General features: G+C 44.3%; 1 protein-coding gene across 3 annotated transcripts in view; it reads left to right on the top strand.

Annotated features, from left to right (window-relative positions):
• KCNAB1 (potassium voltage-gated channel subfamily A regulatory beta subunit 1) overlaps nt 1-19,856 on the top strand; it is a 315,639-nt gene that overhangs the window by 293,946 nt on the left and 1,837 nt on the right. For 2 of the 3 annotated variants that reach the window (XM_090273156.1, XM_090273164.1), the window contains exons 10-13: nt 534-654; nt 1,734-1,828; nt 8,902-9,022; nt 14,466-14,554. In XM_090273156.1, coding sequence (XP_090129282.1) covers nt 534-654; nt 1,734-1,828; nt 8,902-9,022; nt 14,466-14,554 — 426 coding nt within the window. Of the gene's footprint in view, nt 1-533; nt 655-1,733; nt 1,829-8,901; nt 9,023-14,465; nt 14,678-19,856 lie in introns of those variants that run through there. The other variant, XM_090273146.1, reaches the window with a different exon arrangement.

A 19,856-nucleotide genomic window follows, 5' to 3' on the forward strand; every position in this document is an offset into this window, starting at 1 on the left:
TCCATCATTAAAGAGATCGATATGGAGGCTAGATCTCATCAGCTGAGAGTACAATAGGGAAGGTGCAGGTCTCTAACAGGAATCATGTTGTACCATGATTTTGGCATCAAAATAATAAATTAAATTTCTTAGCTAATGAGACCTATGAACACAATAGTCTAGCTTTCTTTAAAAACTATACTGCTTATCACATGTTAATTACAGATCATCTGTAAGTATTAGTCTAAGCTTCATTTCTTTAGAAACCTAAAAATAGTCAAACTACATTTTCTTAATCGTAGTCCATAATTCACACTTGGACCCATTTGCCTTGGGCTTTACTCAGTCCAAACCCTCCTGAAGAAAATAAGGATTTCTTGCATTTGGTATTGCTCTTCGTCGAACTGGTGGTCATAACTTAGCTTATTTGGCATCCTTCATGTTTCTTAGTTTGTATTGATTTTACTAAAATGAACATTTCTCATGCATATGAATCACAGAGCAGTCTTATTTCTCATCAGTGTAAATCCAGCTGCAATCTTATTTCTCCACAGGAAGCCTATTCTGTAGCAAGACAATTCAATATGATCCCTCCAGTGTGTGAACAAGCTGAATACCATCTTTTCCAGAGAGAGAAAGTAGAGGTCCAGCTACCAGAGCTCTACCATAAAATAGGTAACTTTCACAATCAACTTTACTGATTATTTTTTAACAATAGGACGCCTAGTGATCTGAAACAAGACTTTCCTGAATGCCCCTCATTAACATAGAGATGTAAGAGCTATGCATTCCAGAGACTGTAGAAGAAGCAAATGTGCCTATATGCAAACAGGGTTGCAACAGCAAATTGTGACTGGTATATAAGCTACACTCAGCAGATGTTCAAAAAAAGCACATACAGAATGAAGGGAAGAAACCATAAATAAACTTATTTTTCATAGGGTGCTTGCTGTTACCAAAGCATGTATCTTTGAGTGGATTATGATTGGCTTTTCAAAAAATTATGGATAAAAAATCTATGTCTCCCTCCCTGTGCCTGGAACCGAGTCAGATCAGAGGAATTCAGGAACAACTCACAAGCCAGGCACTACATGTTTATATAGGTAGACATAATGACTTGAAAGAGAGGGTAGAAAATATATATACAACATATACACAAGAATTTTGGACCTCAGGAAAAACACGAATAAGCCACATTTGGGGGCTTATTTATTTAAAAAAAAGAAAACAAAGTTTCCAGAGATATCTTTCCTTCTAAGAATCAGAGGTTCACATGAGCAGGAAAATGTTGGATAAAGGAAAAAAAGGATTAAAGAAATCCAGCAATAGCAACTGTTAACTATTGCTATCACTTAGTGTGTGTTTACCATGCACTAGGCATTGTAGGTCTGGCTGGTATGGACCAGGCACTATTTAGACACTGAATGGACAAGCAAAGCACTGAATTTCTGTGCAAGTAAAAGTGTTTGTGTCTGAGTCTAAGAAGAAATGTGAAGTTTGGACATGAATAAGCCACATTTTCAGGCTAAGGCCCATTCCCTATAACTGATTGTGCCTGTTTAATTGGTTTATAAAAGCACAGTTTGTAAATGTCTAAACTTTAATAAGAAAGATGAATGCTGGTATTAACTCTTTTTATCTGTCCAGCTTTTTCCCATAACTAACCAAGTCCTACTTAAACACCCCACCCCCGCCCCCCAACTTTTGATCCCAATTCACCACAAACAAGTTTTTAAGTTGTTCTTCTTCTGTAGGAGTTGGAGCAATGACCTGGTCACCACTTGCCTGTGGAATCATCTCAGGAAAATATGGAAATGGGGTACCTGAAAGCTCCAGGGCCTCTCTGAAGGTATTTCCCTCCACCTCCAGGAAAGATTATGGGGGTGGGAGACAGGGATACAGAGAGAGGGAAAGGAGGGATTGGAACCAGTTGTGCAGCAGCCTGTGGCTTCCAGCTCATGCACAGTATGGCCCTGGCTGGGAGGGATCCCTGGGGCAGGCTCCCCAGAGTCCTGAGCCCTGAGCCTTCCAGAAACCTCTGCTCCTGGCCAAGCATCAGTCAGCCCTTCATCCTCTGCTGGCACAGACAATTCTCCTCCTCTGGGGCCTGGGGGAAATGCCCAATGACCTGGTTGGACTCCTGGAGCTCAAATCCCTACACTGTTATTTATTTTTTATTTTTCTAAGGTTTCATTTATTTATTTTTAGAGAGAAGGGAAGGAAGGGAGAAAGAGAGGGAGAGATACATTGATTGCTTTTCTCACATCCCCAATAGAGGACCTGGCCCACAACCCAGGCATGTGCCCTGAATGGGAATGTACCGTTTGTCAACCTTTGGGTTTGCAGGCAGGTGTTCAATCCACTGAACCATACCAGCCAGGGATGTTATTTATTCTTATGTTAAAAAAGGCATTTCGTTTCTCCTTTGAAACTGATGAAATGTAAAAATCCCTTTTCTATATACAGTAAGAGGATCTCATTTTACTTTTCTTGACAAAACAAAATTTAAGCCATAGGAATTTAATCCATATGGGACAAACCGGTTGTACCTCAGTGAGGTTTGAGGTTGGCTGGCGTTTTTTACTGTGTAGGGGTGAAGGGTCAGAAGGGAGGACTCAGAAAGCAAAAACATAGCCAAACCTTTGTCACTGGGACTCAAGGCTGGTGTTCAGAGAGCAACTCTGGCTGTGAAGTCATGTAACTTAAATTCTTTTCTGAAGCATCAAGGTATTCAAGATCATGGACATAAGATTACCTCCATCCAGAACATCTCAATAATTAATTTATTGGAGAGTACTTCAAATATCCCTCCTTATTAGTAACAACATGTTTGTTTTTAAAAAGTTACAGGAATGTGTAATAACATTAGAATCACAAATTACTCTGTACCATCAAGAGAGAGAATATAGACATTTTCAAAACTGAGACAGGCCAAAGGCCCCTAACAGGAAGCAGAAGTCTGAGTGCCTCTTGCCTCCATCAGCACAAAGTTAGCGGGAGGTCTGCTCAAGTTAGGCCCAAACCACCCACCCTTTAATCGGTGAGGCTGGGACCACTGTGTGCTTCCCTAATCAGAACCTTCTGAAGGCCTGTCACTTTCCTCTCTGCCTCTAACAGTTGACCTGTTAGTTTGTTCTCTAAAATAACACAGTGTAAGCATGGTGACATGGTCCTATTTCTAGTTTTGCATTATCACAAATATAATTGTACTAGAATATTAAATATGATCTTGCTTCTGAAAATTGAAGATTGTTCTGAACCAAGACAGAATAAGTCAGCAAAAAGAAAAACTATAAAGCATTTTAGGGAAGAAGGTATAAAAGGCAAGAAGAGAGTGAAGAAGAAAGGGAAGCAGTGAAAATTGCAATTTTATTGAGTGCCTACTATGTGCCAAACACTGGGCTAAGTTTTTTATTCATCTCCTTTTACCCCCACAAAGATAAATGAATACAGATGAATTTTAGTCAGTTGTAGCTAACCATGTGGCCTTACATTCGTTAAAAGACTTTCTAAAAAGTTCAAAGTACTCCCATATATATGTTGGGTATTTATTCTCAAACTATCCTTATGAGACCTTTTCCAGATGTAGAAACTGAGTACAAAAGAGGTTGGATAGCGATCCAAGAGCATAAACTCATAACAGAGAAAATCGTTATGAGAACCTAGGTCTCCTGGCGCTCAGTTTATTTCTCCCAAACCCAGTTTTTTTAAAAAGACTACCTTGTATTTGGACTGAGGGATTGGTTAACCCCCATCACTGTTTGAGAAAAGCTTACAGACAGCTGAAAAAAGAAAAATGTTCACAAATGCACTAACAAAAGAAGAAAGGGAAAAAAAGGCAATACCATAGATACAAAGCCCAAAAGCAACTCAGAAAATATTTGTATTTTTGACTTTTATAAAGTCAGCTCAACAGCTATTTTGAAACATTCTTAACTATAAACATAAAGGGCTCTCAACAGGTGAGAGGCAGCCAATCAGATAGCACATGTGTTTATAGAGTTCTGAAGATTCTCGAGGCTTCCTAAATGTTCAGCCTGAGTGTTTCCTGGACTAGTACAGGTGCACATAGGAAAGCCACTTAAGTAGACGGGGGGGGGGGGGGGGGAGCAAGTATCAGGGCAACCTCAGGAGTAAATGAGAATGCTAATAGTAAAATAAAATAAAATAATTAAGATAGAGAGCTAGGCAAGTAGATAAATGAGTTGGTAACTTTCACATACTCTCTACCCCCAAAATAGAATACATGACTGGTGTTTCAAACTGGCTGTTGTAAGATATACCAATAAAACAAAGATGCTAATATTTTGTGTCTGTTGTAAGTATTGAACTGTATAGGAGGGATAAATTAACCCTGTATGACAAATACCTATATTTTAGAAAGTAATACTACTCAGGGGGGGTTCTGGAAGGCTGCTATAATGCCTAACAGAATCTATCCTCACACCCTAAAATCTGCCCTTCCTTCCTGGTTAACAGCACCTCCACCCACCCATCTGGTCGCCCCAGTCAGAAGTCAAGACCTTATGTCAAGCTGCCTCTTCCCCTCCCTCACTCCGTGCAATAGGGCAGCCATTCCTCCAGTCTGCATCTTGACCCTCCATGGTCCAGCGTGCACAGCCCTTGTTCAGATCTTCATCATTTCTTTCCTGTTTGCAGCACTAACCTCCTGTCTGGACTCTCTGATTTTCTCCCCTTTTCTCAACTACCCATCCCTGTAACCAATTATATTTCTAAAAATTTAATCTGACCATATGATAACCCTGCTTAAAGTTCTTTAAAGACTTCCCAATCATTGCTTATAGGACAAAACCCAAACCCCACAGAAAAGCATTCAAGGAAATCCCCTTGGAATCTAAGTTGGGCTCATTTTTCTGTTCTTGTCCCTCCCCAATCATATTACTTTATTTTTCACCCAAGTGAATTGGACTCTCCTTTGCCTCCCAGAAATGCCCTTCTTTTCATCCTACTGTGGAAGTTCTCCTCATCTCAAAAGACAAACCTTGGTTGTCTTCACCTCTGTGAAGCCTGTCCTCACTTTATAAAAGTTATTTGCACTTTCTTCTATTGTTCTATAAACACTTCTTACAGAGTCTTAGAATTCTCTAGTTGCAAGAAACAGAACTCAATTCAAACTAACTTAATCAAAGAAGGGGAACACACAGGCACTCCTCGGGAAAGCTGAGTGGAGATGGCTTTAGGGGTGAGTCTCCATCCATAGATTTGCACATTGTCAGGACTTTCTGTCTCTTCTGTTTCTCTCTGTTCTGGGTGTCATTTTCTTCTCCTGAACACAGGTGTTCTCCATGAGGCCAGGAGCAGGAAACGGGTGATTGCAGACTTATATCCTTAAAGCCATGTAACCCGACAGAAAAGAGATATTTTCTTTGCCGGCCTCAGTCAAGAAAAGAGTGGCCAAGCCTGGGTCATGTGCCAACCTGTTAGACCAATGACAGTGGCAAAAAAGATAAGGTGCTGTGATCAGCTCACATCATGCTCCTTTGCTGGGTATTTTCCACAGGGAGGCAGTACAGACATGGCTCTGAGGAAATCATTGAGGGAACACTCCAATACAAAACACTTCTCAGTGATTTGTGACTATTTCTAGGAAAGACACTGAAACTTACTCATGTACCTCACCACAGAGCCTGGCACACAATAAATGCTTGTTGAATGAATGCAATGAGCCATAACAGAAGATCAACAAAGTCTGAGCAACAGGCCAGGTGTGTAGCTTTTAAATAGAAAGTCTAGAAATGAAAACTCCCATGAAACTCATAAGCAGCTCTTCCCTGTTGATAGCAAAATGCCTTATAGAAAAATCAATAAAATAGGTACCCCTCTGTCAAAGGGAAATAGGAAACATGCAAAGCTAGGTGAATTGAGGTTGGGGGAGCGGGGGCAGTACAAGCACTTACTCCAGGTGTTCACATTAAGAAACTAAGGGTACTTCACATTACACTCTAATTTCAGAAGAAAATTTTTTAGTTCCAGCATTTTACCTAGAGATTTCAACCTCACTAGTGAAGACTTTGCTCCTCTTTGGAGCCAAAGACTTTAATATTTAAACAGAAAAGTCAGTGATCTTGGATGATAAATTATTGTAGACAAGGTTCAGAGATGAAATGTGACTGATTCAGTCCATGGCTTTATAGTGGCTGCCTAAGTTCCAACCCAGGATTCTTAACTGCCAATTGGGGGCTACATGGACATGGGGACAGTCTCTCAGACTGTTCCCCTTCCAGTAGCATTATCTATAAAATGGGCACCCATAGATAACATTCACAGCATTGGAACACAGCAAAGAAATGGGCTTTAGGAAAACTTTAGAAAACATTATGACTCACATGCAAAAGCAATAGCTGTAAAAAAAAGCTTTCAATTGTTCTGGGCTCTGTGCCGAGTGCTGAGGATACAGGGGCGAATGGGGCAGCTTCAACCCTCCAGGAGCACTTTGGGGAATTGTTTGAGAGACAGACATCTGAAAGGGTGAACTAGGTAATGATGTGGAATCCGCAAGCACTGTGGACTCGAGGGACTGCCAGCAAAGCCATGTGTGTGATGGTGGGAATGCTCTATCTGAAAAGTTGAAGAGATCTATGTTTATCCTGTGGGCCCTGGTTTCTCAATTCCTCTCTCAATGCCATGTTGGCTGGGCCCCTTCTCTGTGCCCACCAGGGAGGACTGGAGATGTTGACATGAGTAAGAAGCCATCCCGCCTTCCTCTTAGTTAGAAATATCAACACATAATCAAATCATGGCAGCAATGGAGTAAGCGATAAAATAGGGTTGGAAGAGGAAATTTCATCTTTCGATTCATAGATTACTACCCACAGTCCACAGGCTAGTTTATTATTGTGCACAACCACCACCAATCTTTTACATAAAACATTGGTTTATTTCCATAATTAATATTCTAGTCAAGCCTCATCTGGAGTATTTGACATCTGTTACTTTTAGAAGTCTGCCTCTGACATGGTGTGTATGCTAGTGGGTACAATACACACTTAGTATGTAACTTGTAACCCAATCCTAACAGTAAAACTGCATTGCACATACAATTTGAAAAATGGCTTTCCGTAATTGATAAGTAAACCAACCATTCTTTATGTGTGTGGTATATATGGAAACCTCAGGAACTCTCTTAGTTATAATAAAAAGTAATTGTTCAAAAAGCATTTGCCTATTGGTTTTCAACTTTTTTAAATTTGAATAATATTCAGAGATACTGGTTCCCTGAAAGATGCCATGAAAGTGAGGATTGGTGGTGTTTTTCCCTCTGAGGACAGCAAAAGTAAGTTCAGGGACTCTCTCACCTACCAGCACCCTGTTCAAGGAAGGCTGCTGGGTCCCCATCACACATTCATTCTCATAACTGTCCACCCCATCACCACTGGCACCCGCTGTGGTCTCCAGGCCACCCTTCCCTCCTGGAAGAAGCGGAGGTTTCCTAGAGCTGAGGCTGGGAAAACTCCTGGCCAAAGTCTCAAGTGAGGAGCCAGACCATGAGCCTTTGAGAGGCAGGCGGCAGACAGAACCGGGGTGCCTTGCCCTTTCTCTTTTTCACGTCTGCAAAATCATTCCCCAAGATTGTAGTAAAATATAATGTGGTTACCCTGTTCTTTGGAAATACTGTCTTAGAATGATGGGGGGAGGGGGGACCTTTAAAAACAAAAGCCAGCTGCCTATTGAAATCATGTGGGTGGAGTGTCTGTGACAATTGCAGAGCTTTCCGCTGCTGCCTTTGGGAAAGTAAAAGTCCTTTGTGGCCACTGTGTCGCAAATACACGCAATGGATAAAGGCCGCATGGCCACACAGTGGGGTGGGTTTTATTGTTTTCACTAACACAGACTAACAGAGTCTTACAAATATTCTTTTCCTTTGGGTGTTGGAGCTTAGTGCTAGCTTTGTGTGGAAGAGTCCATTGTTCCCTGTATGATAGTAAGGGCAGAACCTTCTGGAAAGTAGGTCACTGAGAAGTTTTAGAGATTTTTCTCCTTATATTTAGGAAATTAGGCTCACGCTACAGTCTACACATCAGAGTCAGTCAGTTTTCATAGGTTTTAAAAAATAGTTTCCCATTTTGAGTTTCCTTACCTTTTTAAGTTTCATTTACACATTTGGGAAAGTATTTGTCCACTTGAAAATTTTAAAAATGTGCTTGGTTCCTATCAGTTACACCTGATACTTACAGGAAGGAGCAAGCAAGCTAACAATAAAGCCCCATTATAAGAATACAAAACTGGGCGTCGGCCTGCGAACCAGGTGTCTCTGGTTTGATTCCCAGTCAGGGCACATGACTAGGTTGCACGTCAGGTCCCCAGCTGGGGGCGCAAGTGAGAGGCAACCACACAGTGATGTTTCTCCGTCTCTCTTTCTCCTTCCCCTCTCTCTAAAAATAAACAAATAAATAAATTATTTTTAAAAGAAAGAATACAAAACTGGGAGTAAACTGAAGGTAGGAGAAAGTTATAACTAATGTAAGATAATTTATGGTTTCTTTGAGCAGGAAGCTTGGTGTCCAGCTTTCTTGACAAAAAGGAAACATAGCAGACCTTGGTGAAATGTAAATGCCTTTTTTTTTTTTTTTTCTTTTGCTCCATTCTAAAATCAGGCTATGTCAATCAGAAACATCATTTCTTCCACTTAGCAAACTGGGTGTAATTGATTATGTCAGGATTTTAACAACCTTTGTGCATGTTGATGGATTTTTGTTTTCAACCAATAAACATGGAGCGAGGCCAGGAGGAGGAACATTTCTTCGCCTGAGGCACAGGCATCATTGTCACCAGGCAACATAAAGGTCAGAGTCAAGGAGATGTAGGGATTCACCATGAGGTTCTTATATTTTATTGAATTAGCAATCTCTGACATCAAACCCTTCCCAGACATTAACGTTGAAATGTTCTTTTTATTCCTAGTGCTACCAGTGGTTGAAGGAAAGAATTGTGAGTGAAGAAGGGAGAAAACAGCAAAACAAATTAAAAGACCTCACCCCGATCGCTGAGCGCCTGGGCTGCACGCTCCCCCAGCTAGCTGTTGGTAAGACAATGGCCAGGGAGGGGGTTTACCGGAGCACCAAAGGGACCGTTTTCTCTGCTGGCTCCACATCCCTCCCGTGATAAAATATCTATTGTAGGGCCAACTGATCTCTGGAGCGTTAATTCCCGGTTAGCACTATCTAAAATGAGGTTTCAAAGCTCCCCAGAATTTTTTTACATGCTGAAAGACTTTTCTAACTTCCTTCCACTTTACCGTATACCCCAGTTCATATGAGAACACGTGAGTGAAAATGCACACATCCTCACAGTGTCAGGGGTGAGTGCCCTCTGAACTTTGCAGGGACATCCACTTCTTCGGGCCCAATTTTCATCCCTGTCAAAGCTGAAGCAAGCAGAGGAAGGTGAGAAGCTGAGAAGCAGGCCATGGCCACAGGGGAAGCCTATCCTAAAGGAGCAGCTTCACCTGAAACTTCCAAGGGGCCATGAACATTGCTCTTCTAAATTGTGAAGTCAGTGAAAGGTCATGGTCACTGGTGACAACTGAAAACCATACGCACCAGCGCTGTCCCATAGAATGATAATGTGAACCACATGTTTAATTTTAAATGTTCTAGAGGCCATTTTCAAAAAGGCAGAAGGAACTAAGGTGAAATTAATTTTACTAAAGGATTTTATTTAACCCAATATAGCCAACATATATCAAACTATAAAAGTTATTGAGATCTTGTACATGTTTCTCATACAATTCTTCGAAATCCAAAACATATTGTACACCCACAACCCATGTCAATGCAGCCTAAGCACATCTCATGTGTTCAACAGGCGCATGTGGCTAGTGGCTGGGTGCTGGATGGAAAAGCATTTAGACTTTCGGTTCCCTTGCTGAGGGATATTTGCCAGGCTCTGTGATAAACACTTTCTGCCACTGTCTTGTCCCCTTAATTGTCAAAACAATCCTATGGGGGGCATGCTATTGCAAGCCCTATCTTACAGACGCTAATGGAGTATTTGCTATTATTACCTCCACTTCACAAATGAAGAAACTGAAGACAGAAGAATTCATATAGTAGCTGTTGTTTCCAAGCTCAAGGAGTTCACAGAATGAGATGAGGTTGTCACAAGGTAGTTTTACTTACTTGCAGCAAATAAAGAAGACAGGGGATTCACATCCAAAGCTCTGCCTCCCAAAGGGAGGCTTAGTCATTGCTTATATACTCTATTTGGTCAATTGCACAGTGACTTCAGTTGGCTACCCTTATTGGGTTGGGTTACTGTCAAACTCATCCTGTGTATAGCTGGCTGCAAAATACTGTGCTACATTTTAACATACAGCAAGAAGAGCATTTACAATAGTAAGAATGGCCCAGACCTTGAGACCCTTTTCCTAGTTAACACTGTAGGAAAAGATAAAATAGATGTACAGCCTAGAGAAAAAAAAAAAAAAGACCCTATGGATTAAGAAATGGCAGGAATTGGGACAAATCATATACAGTGACCTAATGAGATTTTTTTAAAGTTTAAGTCCTAGGCATATAAAATAATGTGATAGAATATTTGTTAGATGCTTGACCCATCTGAGGTTGGAAGGCTGGGAAATGATAGTTAACAATCATAGAAAAATGGAAATGGGAGGTGGTTTGGGGTGAGAAAGAGAATGTCATTTACCTAAGTATATGGGTAACTGTTGCTTTGATCCTTTCTTCAAAAAAAAAGACAACCAAAGATATATTTAATGTGATTAGCATCCCTACAGCTTTAATGAACACAGTAAAAAGTATTAGTTATTTGACCATCAGCAAGTTATTTAACATGCTATCAATTTTCTCATCTATAAAATGGGCATAATAATACACATTGTAGAAACTTGTTGGGTAAAGGGAAATTACATGTGTAAAGCAAAGAGTAGGTGTTCTTTGTAGTAATGGTAATGATGAGGATGAGGATGTTTTTGCAAAGAATTAGACACTCTGGACCTGAAACTGAGTCTGCCCTTAGCCATGGCATGTGGTCAAAGTCATAGGCACAAAGGGCAACACGAGGTCCTGAAACAGTCAAAAGTATGGTTTTTAGGTAGTAGCATGAAAATGAGTATTAAATTTAACTCTGAAGGCGTTGGGACGCTGTCTTTCTAAAGAGGAAGTCTTTACAGAACTTGGACTTCTACTGGATGTTAGATACCGACAAAAGACCTTCTCTACAGAATCTGAGTTTAAATTAAAACATGCTTTGTTTCTCCTTTTCCTCCCTCTGTGACCCCAGATGTCTATCTTGCCAGTCTTTGTTGTTGTTTTCTTCATTCTTTATAAACAAGTAAATTTGTTTTTAACCACAGAACTCTCAAACCAAGAGAGGAATTATTTCCAGGCATATTACCTTTGATCCGCTCTAAGGTTGTGGGGGAGGGAAATCCTCCCAGAAAACAAACTACTTGAACCCAACTGTGGGCTGGCTCCCATGGGGTGTCCTGCACAGGAGCCAGCATTCACACCTTGCTGGTAAAGAGCCACTCTGGATTGCCTGCTTGTTGACACTTGGCTAGATGCCAACTATTTTGAATCATTTGCACATGTTACGTCTGCAGCTTGACAGTTCTGCCCAGTGGGCTCTCCTGTACCCTGCAGCCCAGAGTGGGGGATTGGCTGTTGCTAATACCAAATAGTTTATGGGCAATGATTTTCCCCATAGCCTGCTTTGCCCTCAGAACTTCCGCTAGCGCCAAAAAGAGTTATAAGTGCAAAGCAGGAAATAATACAGCCACACACACGCACACAAAGCCCTGAATCACTTGGCTTGTTGCCTTTATAGAGCATTATTTTGCCCATGTGGAAAGATTTAGCTATTGCCTTATAAGGTCTAAGCATAGTAACTGCTTAAGAGTATTAGCTGGCAGCAGGGCGTTGAGCAAGATGGGGCATCCATCAATCATTCATGCCTGTTTATTCAATACTTACTAAGTACCTAAGCACCTACTATGTGCAGGTACTGGGCTGAATGCTGAGCATCCAACTTACAAATAAAACACATCTCAAAGCCTGATGGGCAAGTCAAAAGAGTAAGCAGATCACTGTAATAGTATCGTAGTAAAATAATTGAGAAAGGCCCAGGAATTTTGGAAGTAACGTCTATGGGCTCCCAATCCAGCCTTGGACTCAAGGAAGGGCTTTGGGAGAAGGTAGTTCCCATGGGGAATCTCAAATGATGAGCAGATATTAATGAGGCAAAGGAAGGGAGGAGGCAAGAGAAATTCCAGGCCAAGGAGACAGCTTGACCCAAGGGGATGGAGAGGATTTACAAATAGTTCAGTGCTTCTGAAGCACAAAGTTCAAGGCAGGAAACGAGGGGACGTGAAGCTGGAAAGCTGAGCTAGAAAGCAAGGCTTGCCAGGGTGAGAAATGAGGACTTCGTCCTACAGGACAAGGATTACGTCAGGCACACGTTGAAGAACGCTTAGCCAGGCAAGTGATACAGTCAGACTTGTATCTCGAGAAACCGCTGCTGGATGTACAAAAGCTGTGTAGGGGTGGAGTGGGGTGGGGTGGGGTGGGGGTGAGGCCATCTAAACAAGAGGAGGAACAGGTGCTGTGCAGGGGATGGAGGGGGCCGGAAGGAGGGCAGCGGAGAGTTGAACCAGAGTTGTGGTTCTCAGCTGTGGTCCCTGCATTCACAGAATGCATGTTACTTAGTAAGAAAAAGAAATGATATACTGATACATGCTGTAACATGGATGAACCTCACAAGCCTGCCAAGTGAAAGAAATAATTCTATTTAGATGAAACATCCAGAAACAATAAATCCCTAGGGCACAGAGATTAGCAGTCTCCTGGGGTTGACAGTAGGAATAGATTAACTTTTTAATGGGCACGAAGGAGCTTATTGAGGTAATGGAAATGTTCTAAATCTGGATGCAAAATGGTGATGTTTATGCACTTGATACATTTACTATATTGTGAATTGTACACAAAATAGGCAAAACTTTTTTGGTATGCAAATTTCACCTCAATAAAGTTTCTTAAAAAGAAAAGGAAAACATGGTCTCTGGGTCAGCATCACATGGGAGCTTGTCAGAAATGCAGATTCTCAGTCCCTGGTGGGTAGCTCAGTCCCTGGTGGATAGCATCATCCTCATACACAAAGGCTGTGGGTTCAATCCCTGGTCAGGGCACATACAAGAAGCAACTGATGAATGCATAAATGAGTGGAACAACAAATCAGTGTTTCTCTCTCTTTCTCTGTCAAATCAATAGAAAAATTTGAAAGAACAAAGAGAAAGAAGGAAGGAAGGAAGAACTGCAGATACTCAGGCCCGCCCAGACCTTCTGAGTTAAAAACTAGAAACCCTGGGAGTGGCACCCAATAACTGCTGTTTCACAAGCCTTAGGTGGTTCTGATGCACACTAAAGTTTGAGAAACACTGGATTAGAGAAATATTTAAATAGCAACTGACTTGGCAATTAAAGGGGAATGTAGGATCAGAAAAGGACAGTCCCTAAATCCCAAGTTCCCAGACTGGGAGGCCAAGTTGCTGGTGACGCCAGCCAGTGAGATTGGGAACACAAGAGAGAGACTTAGCAGTAAGCAGCAGGAAGTCTGCAGCTTGCAGGGACGCTCAGCAGACACTGCCTCTCTGGGCCTACAGACTTATCTAGCTCCAGGCAGCTATGAACTGAGAAGTCTACTGTAACCACAAGGAGAGAGAATGAGTGAATCATGTCCAAGAAAGCACAGAAAGGATGGATCCAGGGCAGAGTCTGGCCTCAGAGAGAAACAGCACATGGCATCCTCTGAAACTGGAGGATACGGATGTGGACTGTGTCTGTGGGAGAGTGGAGAATTAAGGAATATGCCACTTGATAGACAGACTTAATTTTTTACATAAGCCAAAGGCCAGGTCAAAGGCTGAGAGCAAGGCGCAGGGCTGACGGATTTAAGGGCTGAGGTTGCCTGAGAGGCAGAGGAAGGAGAGGAGTTGAGGGACTTGCGGGTTGGGGAGATAATCAAAACAGGATGAATCTCCTGTTAGGAGGAGAATGTCCAGAGAAGGTTGACAGGCCAGTGGAAATGAAGGAACCAGACGCTCAAAGTCAGTAGGACTCCATGGAACAGACGGGGGAGAAGTGAGCGGCATGAACAAGATGGAAAGCCAGGAGGCTGTGGGCCAACATGGAAACAGGAATCCAGACGTCTGCCAGTGAGCAGAGTCAGGTGTTTGCAGGAAAAGAATGTGTACGTGGGGTGGGTAGCTGGATCGGATGGGCCAGTGGTTAGGGGGAGGCCTCATGTAGAAAGCAGAGCTCTAAGCCCACAGTTCAGATGCACAGATCCCCACGTCAGAGGCTGCTGCTGAGGTTTTTAATTCTGGAGCGCACTGTCCATCCTCCCCCGCAAAGTAAGTTTTGGTTGCAACGATGGTGGCTGTAGGTGGTGTTTATAAGCTAATAATCGGAAGGGCGTTGATATCCTGACCCAGTGTTCTCTCTCTGCAGCATGGTGCCTGAGAAACGAGGGGGTGAGTTCTGTGCTCCTGGGGTCATCCACACCGGAACAGCTCATTGAGAACCTGGGTGCCATTCAGGCAAGTACCACAGTCTTCCCACCACCCAGGGAATTTCATGTTGTCTCTGAAGGTGTCCCCAGGCAGGGCTGCGTCTCTCCTCACCCCTGTTCTTCCTCATGTCACAGCTTCCCAGTTACCTGAAAGTCTCTAACAGGCAACTTGTTTCCAGATTAGGGAAGGTGGGGGGCGGGGGAGGGGGTGGAAGTGGGGACAAAGGCCCAAAAGGTAACAGAACTTCTATAGTACATGGATCCAGGAGTGTCCTCTTATAAACAGGCGATGTTCTCAGACCTCATTTCCCTGGATGCTTTGTTTCTGTGAGACAGGGCACTCCAACATTAAAGCAATGTTACCCCTGGTCACTGGGTCCCCAGGCCTGACCATAAAAGCCTGCCTAATAGCCTACTTAAAATGTAATAGCCACAGGATAACATACTTATTTCTTCTTTCCACAAACATTTCCTGCCAGCCACGAGTGTGCCAAGCTCTTATAGCACCCTGTATTTCCTTTCCCAACACAGCACTTAGGGTTACACGGTGTAATTGTCCCCGCTGTTGGACTGTAAGCTCCCTGAGGTCAGAGACCCGTTGTCTTTCTTGCATCACTGATATCCAGTTCTAGCATATGATACAGCCCTTAGCCATGCTCAAGAAACACCTATTGAATGAATGTTGGCATGCCATGTTTTAAAAGAAATGGGATCAGAATTCTAGTTTGGACTTACGGGGTTACAGCTCCCGGGCAGGAAATTTAGGGGTGCCCATCTCCACTCCCAGGCCTGGGTGGATTGCCTGAGCCCCAAGACACGGACAGAGCCTACAAGGGCAGTAAGAGGGGAAGTGGGAGTGTTCTGGGAGTTCTGAGGAGAAGGGTAGGGCTTAGCAGCTGTGGGGACCATCCTCTCCCCCCCCCCAAAGGCCTATCCCAGTCCTGTGCGCCCTCTCAGCCCTGCCAAGGGCCCCAGGAAGGAGCCCACCCATGATGCTTGCCATAGCCAACCCCTGCCCAACAGGTGTCTTTCCCTCTTGCTCACTGGGCAAGAGAACGGCCTCACAGCTTCTTCCCTGTCCATCTGTCCTTTAAACAAGCACTTACCTCTCCCAAAAGACATAGATGGAGGTGAGGACCAACTTGATTAAACTTATAATGTTTTAAAACTTTTTTTTTTTTTTAAAGTATATTTTATTGATTATGTTGTTACAGTAGTTCCAATTTTTTCCCCTTTACTCCCCTCCACCCAGTATCTCCCTCCCCCAGCATCCCCCCCAAGTCCATACCCATGGTTCGTAAAAAATAACTATCCCTCCCTCTCAGATATTAAGACCCTTTGTAATCTTGTAAAGGACAATGGGCGAAGGTCTCAAGCTCCTCTAGCTGCTTCAAGCTGGACATGGTCGTCGTCCTACCTACCCTTGGGTCCAGAAATCCCTAATAACAGTGGGGGTGTGGAGGGGAGGGTGGCCTTCCTACATGGGGAAGGATTGTGCAGACTCCAGGTCAGTTGGCTGTCTCCGGACAACGGCGTGCTTGGTTTAGCAGGTTGGCATCCTTGTTGTGTTCTGGGGGCAACAGATTTGGCAAAAAGGGTTAAAAAGCATCATTCAATCCATAACTACTAGGTGATAAAAGGCAGGGATTAATTTTTCAATGTTCCACATTAGGAGGAAAAAAAAAAAAAAAAAAAAGGGCTTCTTTGGAGGAAGGTGTGCTAGGCACATCTCACATCTCTCCTGTCCAAAACCCTTTTGCCCATTTTACTTAGTTTGGGCTGAGGGAAGTAGTTTATGTTTCCCCCCTCTCAGTTAAAACTCTTTTTGAATAGCCCAGAATTGCGGGGGTGGGGGGGTAAATGGTGCAGTCTTCCTTCCCCACTGACACCTTTCGTAGGGCTGTGCAGCCATGTAATCACCTCCACCTCTGCTTCCAAAACCCCTCAGAGTCCCAAAACTCCTGGATTCTGGGGGGCTCTCCACCATGGCATGGGGGATGCTCCCTCTTGTGAAAGCAGCCCCACCATCTCTTCTTTTCACTGATACTCTGGGAAAAGATAAAGGCTACACAGGGATGAGGAGGAAGAGAACAGAGAACTGGAATTCCACCCCATGATTTCGAGTCCACTGATATGTATCAGGCACATATTCTATGTCTGGCTTCATGCCAGGCAGAATGCTGGGCTAAGAATAGGATCCTGCCCTCAAGAGGCCGTGGGCTGCCTGAGAGTGAGTTAAGCGATCTACCCCTTAGCTCATTCAGCAGACCTCCGAGAGCCTATGGTAACCAGACAGGCACTAAAACATGCTGACCAGCCCTCACAGAGCTTCCACACTAGTGGGAGAGGCACATAATAAATGTGTCACTTCAAGCTGTGAGGAGGGCTATTGTAAAGAGGGTGTAGTCATAGAGACTACTTGAGAAATGGGTGGACCAGCTTCAAATAATGTCCTTGCCAAAGTCCCCCTGAGTCCTGTGCACTGTGAAGCCTGGAGGACGAGGACACTGCCTGTGGGAACCCCGGAAAGCACATGCCAGACACAGGGAGGAGCAGTGTCAAGGCCGAGGTGGGAAGGAACTTCACCTTTTCCAGGAACTGGGGTGGAGAGGCAGGCAGGGGACAGATCTCACAGGTCACAAGAGGGGTCAGAGTTTTGTTCTACATGTAATGACTCCTTTGGAGAGTTTTGAGGAGAGGAGGGACATGCTGTTACTTGAATTTTTAAAGATTGTGTTGGCTGCTGTGTGGGAAGTAAAATGAAGGCCAGGGCAGCTGTCCATGTGACAGGGGATGGTAGTCACGGAGGTGAAGTGGATGAATTCTGCAGGTTTGGGAAACAGAGACAGGACTTGCTGGCAGCCTGGCAAGAAGAGGGAGGAACTGAGGATCCCTGTAGCCCTGATACATTGTGAACCCTGCCATCCACAGTAGGCCTGGGATGGTAGAGAGGTCACTCCTGGGCTGTGGGTGCACTCCAGGTAGCTGGGGGTACATTCCAGAGGAAAACTAAGTCTTAATCTTCCCAAAGCATCTCCTCCCCAGCAAGGCTCTGGCTGGTAGAAAGATGGGCCACCCATGCTCAAAGGGTAAAAGGGAGGTTACCCAAGAAGGGAGGCTCCCCCCATGGGTGCTTAGCATCCACCATGCCCCCTCTTACTCCCATCTTCCACCAGCCCAGCGCCTAAGAATCCACGCCAGGAAAGCTGTGACTGGGTCTCTCCGTGGCGGGGGTCGGGGAGTAGGCTGGGTAGCTGGGGGTTGCTAGCAGTGCAGGGACTGGGTGCAGGATAGAAAGCTGCAGTGCTAACAGCTGAAATTTCTGGTGGGTCCATCAAGACCGCTGCTCCAAGGCATAAAAGGTGCCTAAGCAGTGCATGACCTATAGGGGCATGTGTAAGCCAGAGCCTCAACAGACGAGGAAGATGAGCAAGGAAGAAGCCATAGCAGCAGGCAGCCCGCAATCACCTGCACAGGCCCCCATCCTGGAGAGACTTGCCTCTCCCCCTCCACACCACCAGCCTCAAAAGCTTTCTGAGTCCCCGCCACCTAATCAGAGCAGTCCAGGCTCCTCAGCAGTCAGGCCCTTCACATCTGGGGCTCATCTTCCCCAAATCCTCATCTCCTGCCACCACGAGCCACTCAGATCCCCAGAAGTTAATGGTGGTCCTCTGCCTGCAAAGTGTCCACCACCCCAGCCTTCTGAAATCCTGCTCCATCCCCAAGGTCCGCCTCAGCAGTGACCCAGTCCTGGCAGGACTTCCCCAATACCCCACTAACCCCAGCAACACTAGCCGGACAGGCCCCACCCCCCGATTATTCCAGTCAGTGTAACACCAGTGTTGCAAAACTGGTAGCCTGTGGGATGTTTGTGTAATCTGTGGATGAAAATGCTTTAGAACAGCTGCCAACATTTAAAAACTTGGGCAATTTCACATAAAATTTTGGATGTACGGCTTTTCTTGAAAACTCAGGCCCTGTGACACTATATATACATTTTTCATGTTTTATTCAAGTACTTTTATGGTTTCAGCTTTTTAAAAAATGTTTCAATCTCTATCTGAAATTTATTTTGGTGTAATGAATGAAGAGGTTCTTTCCACACATGGCTAATCCACTATTTTTTAGCCCAAATCTTCCAACAAATCCAGTTTCTAGATTTGGGTCTGACTGTTGCAAGCTCACTTTAAGTAACACATTAGTTTAGATCCTCGGAGACTCCAGAAGCAGTGGGAAATCAAGCTCTCCCTTCAGCTTCCGACAGAACGTAACGAGAACCAGTTTCCCAAGCTGAGCAGCCCCGCTGTTCTGCCAAACCCTAAGGTTTCCGAGGATGGCTCTTGAGTGAAGACAAGGTCCCCCTGGCCAACATGACTGCAGCGGAGGAAGGGTGAGGCTGAAACCTCAGAACTGCTTGTCATAATCGTGTGTCATCAGAGTCTCCACACAGGGTCAGGCTATTCCCAGGAAGAAGTCCGCCTTTGTCCCTTGTCTCCTGGCGTAATGTGTGCCCTTGGCCCACTTCTCACAAGAAACGCTACCCTGGATGATCTCATCCTTTCCCAGGGCTTCAATTAGCATATCCATGCAAATGACTCACAAACCCTCAACTCCAGTCCTGCTACTAGCCAGCAAGCTCCACAGCCGCACCTCCGGCTGCCTACAAATCATTTCCCCACAAACATCCCATGGGCACCTTAAATTCAACACATCCTCCTCCAGACTTCTCCTGTGGATTCCCATCTCAAGCACCTACATCAGTGTCTTTCCAGTCACGCACCCTGGAAATCGCCACCCTCCTCCACGTCTCAGATCCACTCCCCTTTTCTCCTCCATGGTCCCTGTCCTCGTTAAGGCCTCAGTGTCACTGCCTAGGACAACAGATTTCTAACCTCTTTATCCCCTTTCAATCTGCTCATCCTCCAAATTACCACTAGGCGTCTGATGGGTTCACTCCCAGCTGAGAAGTTCTGAGAGGTTCCTCCACTGTCTACAGAATCAAGTTCCAACTCCAAAAAAAAAAAAAAAAGATATTCAAGGCCTTCCACCCTTTCTCTTTACCCCAACTTCTTTCCCCAATTCCTACCATTCCCCTACTTCCACCCCTCACTTTACACTTGCATCACTCCATTTCATGGACATTCACGTTTCCATGCTATTCCATCCACCTGGGATGCCTGTGAACTCCAGGCCATCCTTCACCACGGATCCGACCACCAGTGGGAGAGAACATCGCCTTCGTCTCTAAACCTGTGCTGCCCAGGACAGTAGCCATAGGCAAGGTAGCTAGTCCAAATGCAGTGTAAGAGTAAAATGCACACCAGCTTTGA

Source organism: Furipterus horrens, unplaced genomic scaffold, assembly GCF_987537825.1.
Source record: "Furipterus horrens unplaced genomic scaffold, mFurHor1.1.pri manual_scaffold_1, whole genome shotgun sequence".
Taxonomy (NCBI): domain Eukaryota; kingdom Metazoa; phylum Chordata; class Mammalia; order Chiroptera; family Furipteridae; genus Furipterus; species Furipterus horrens.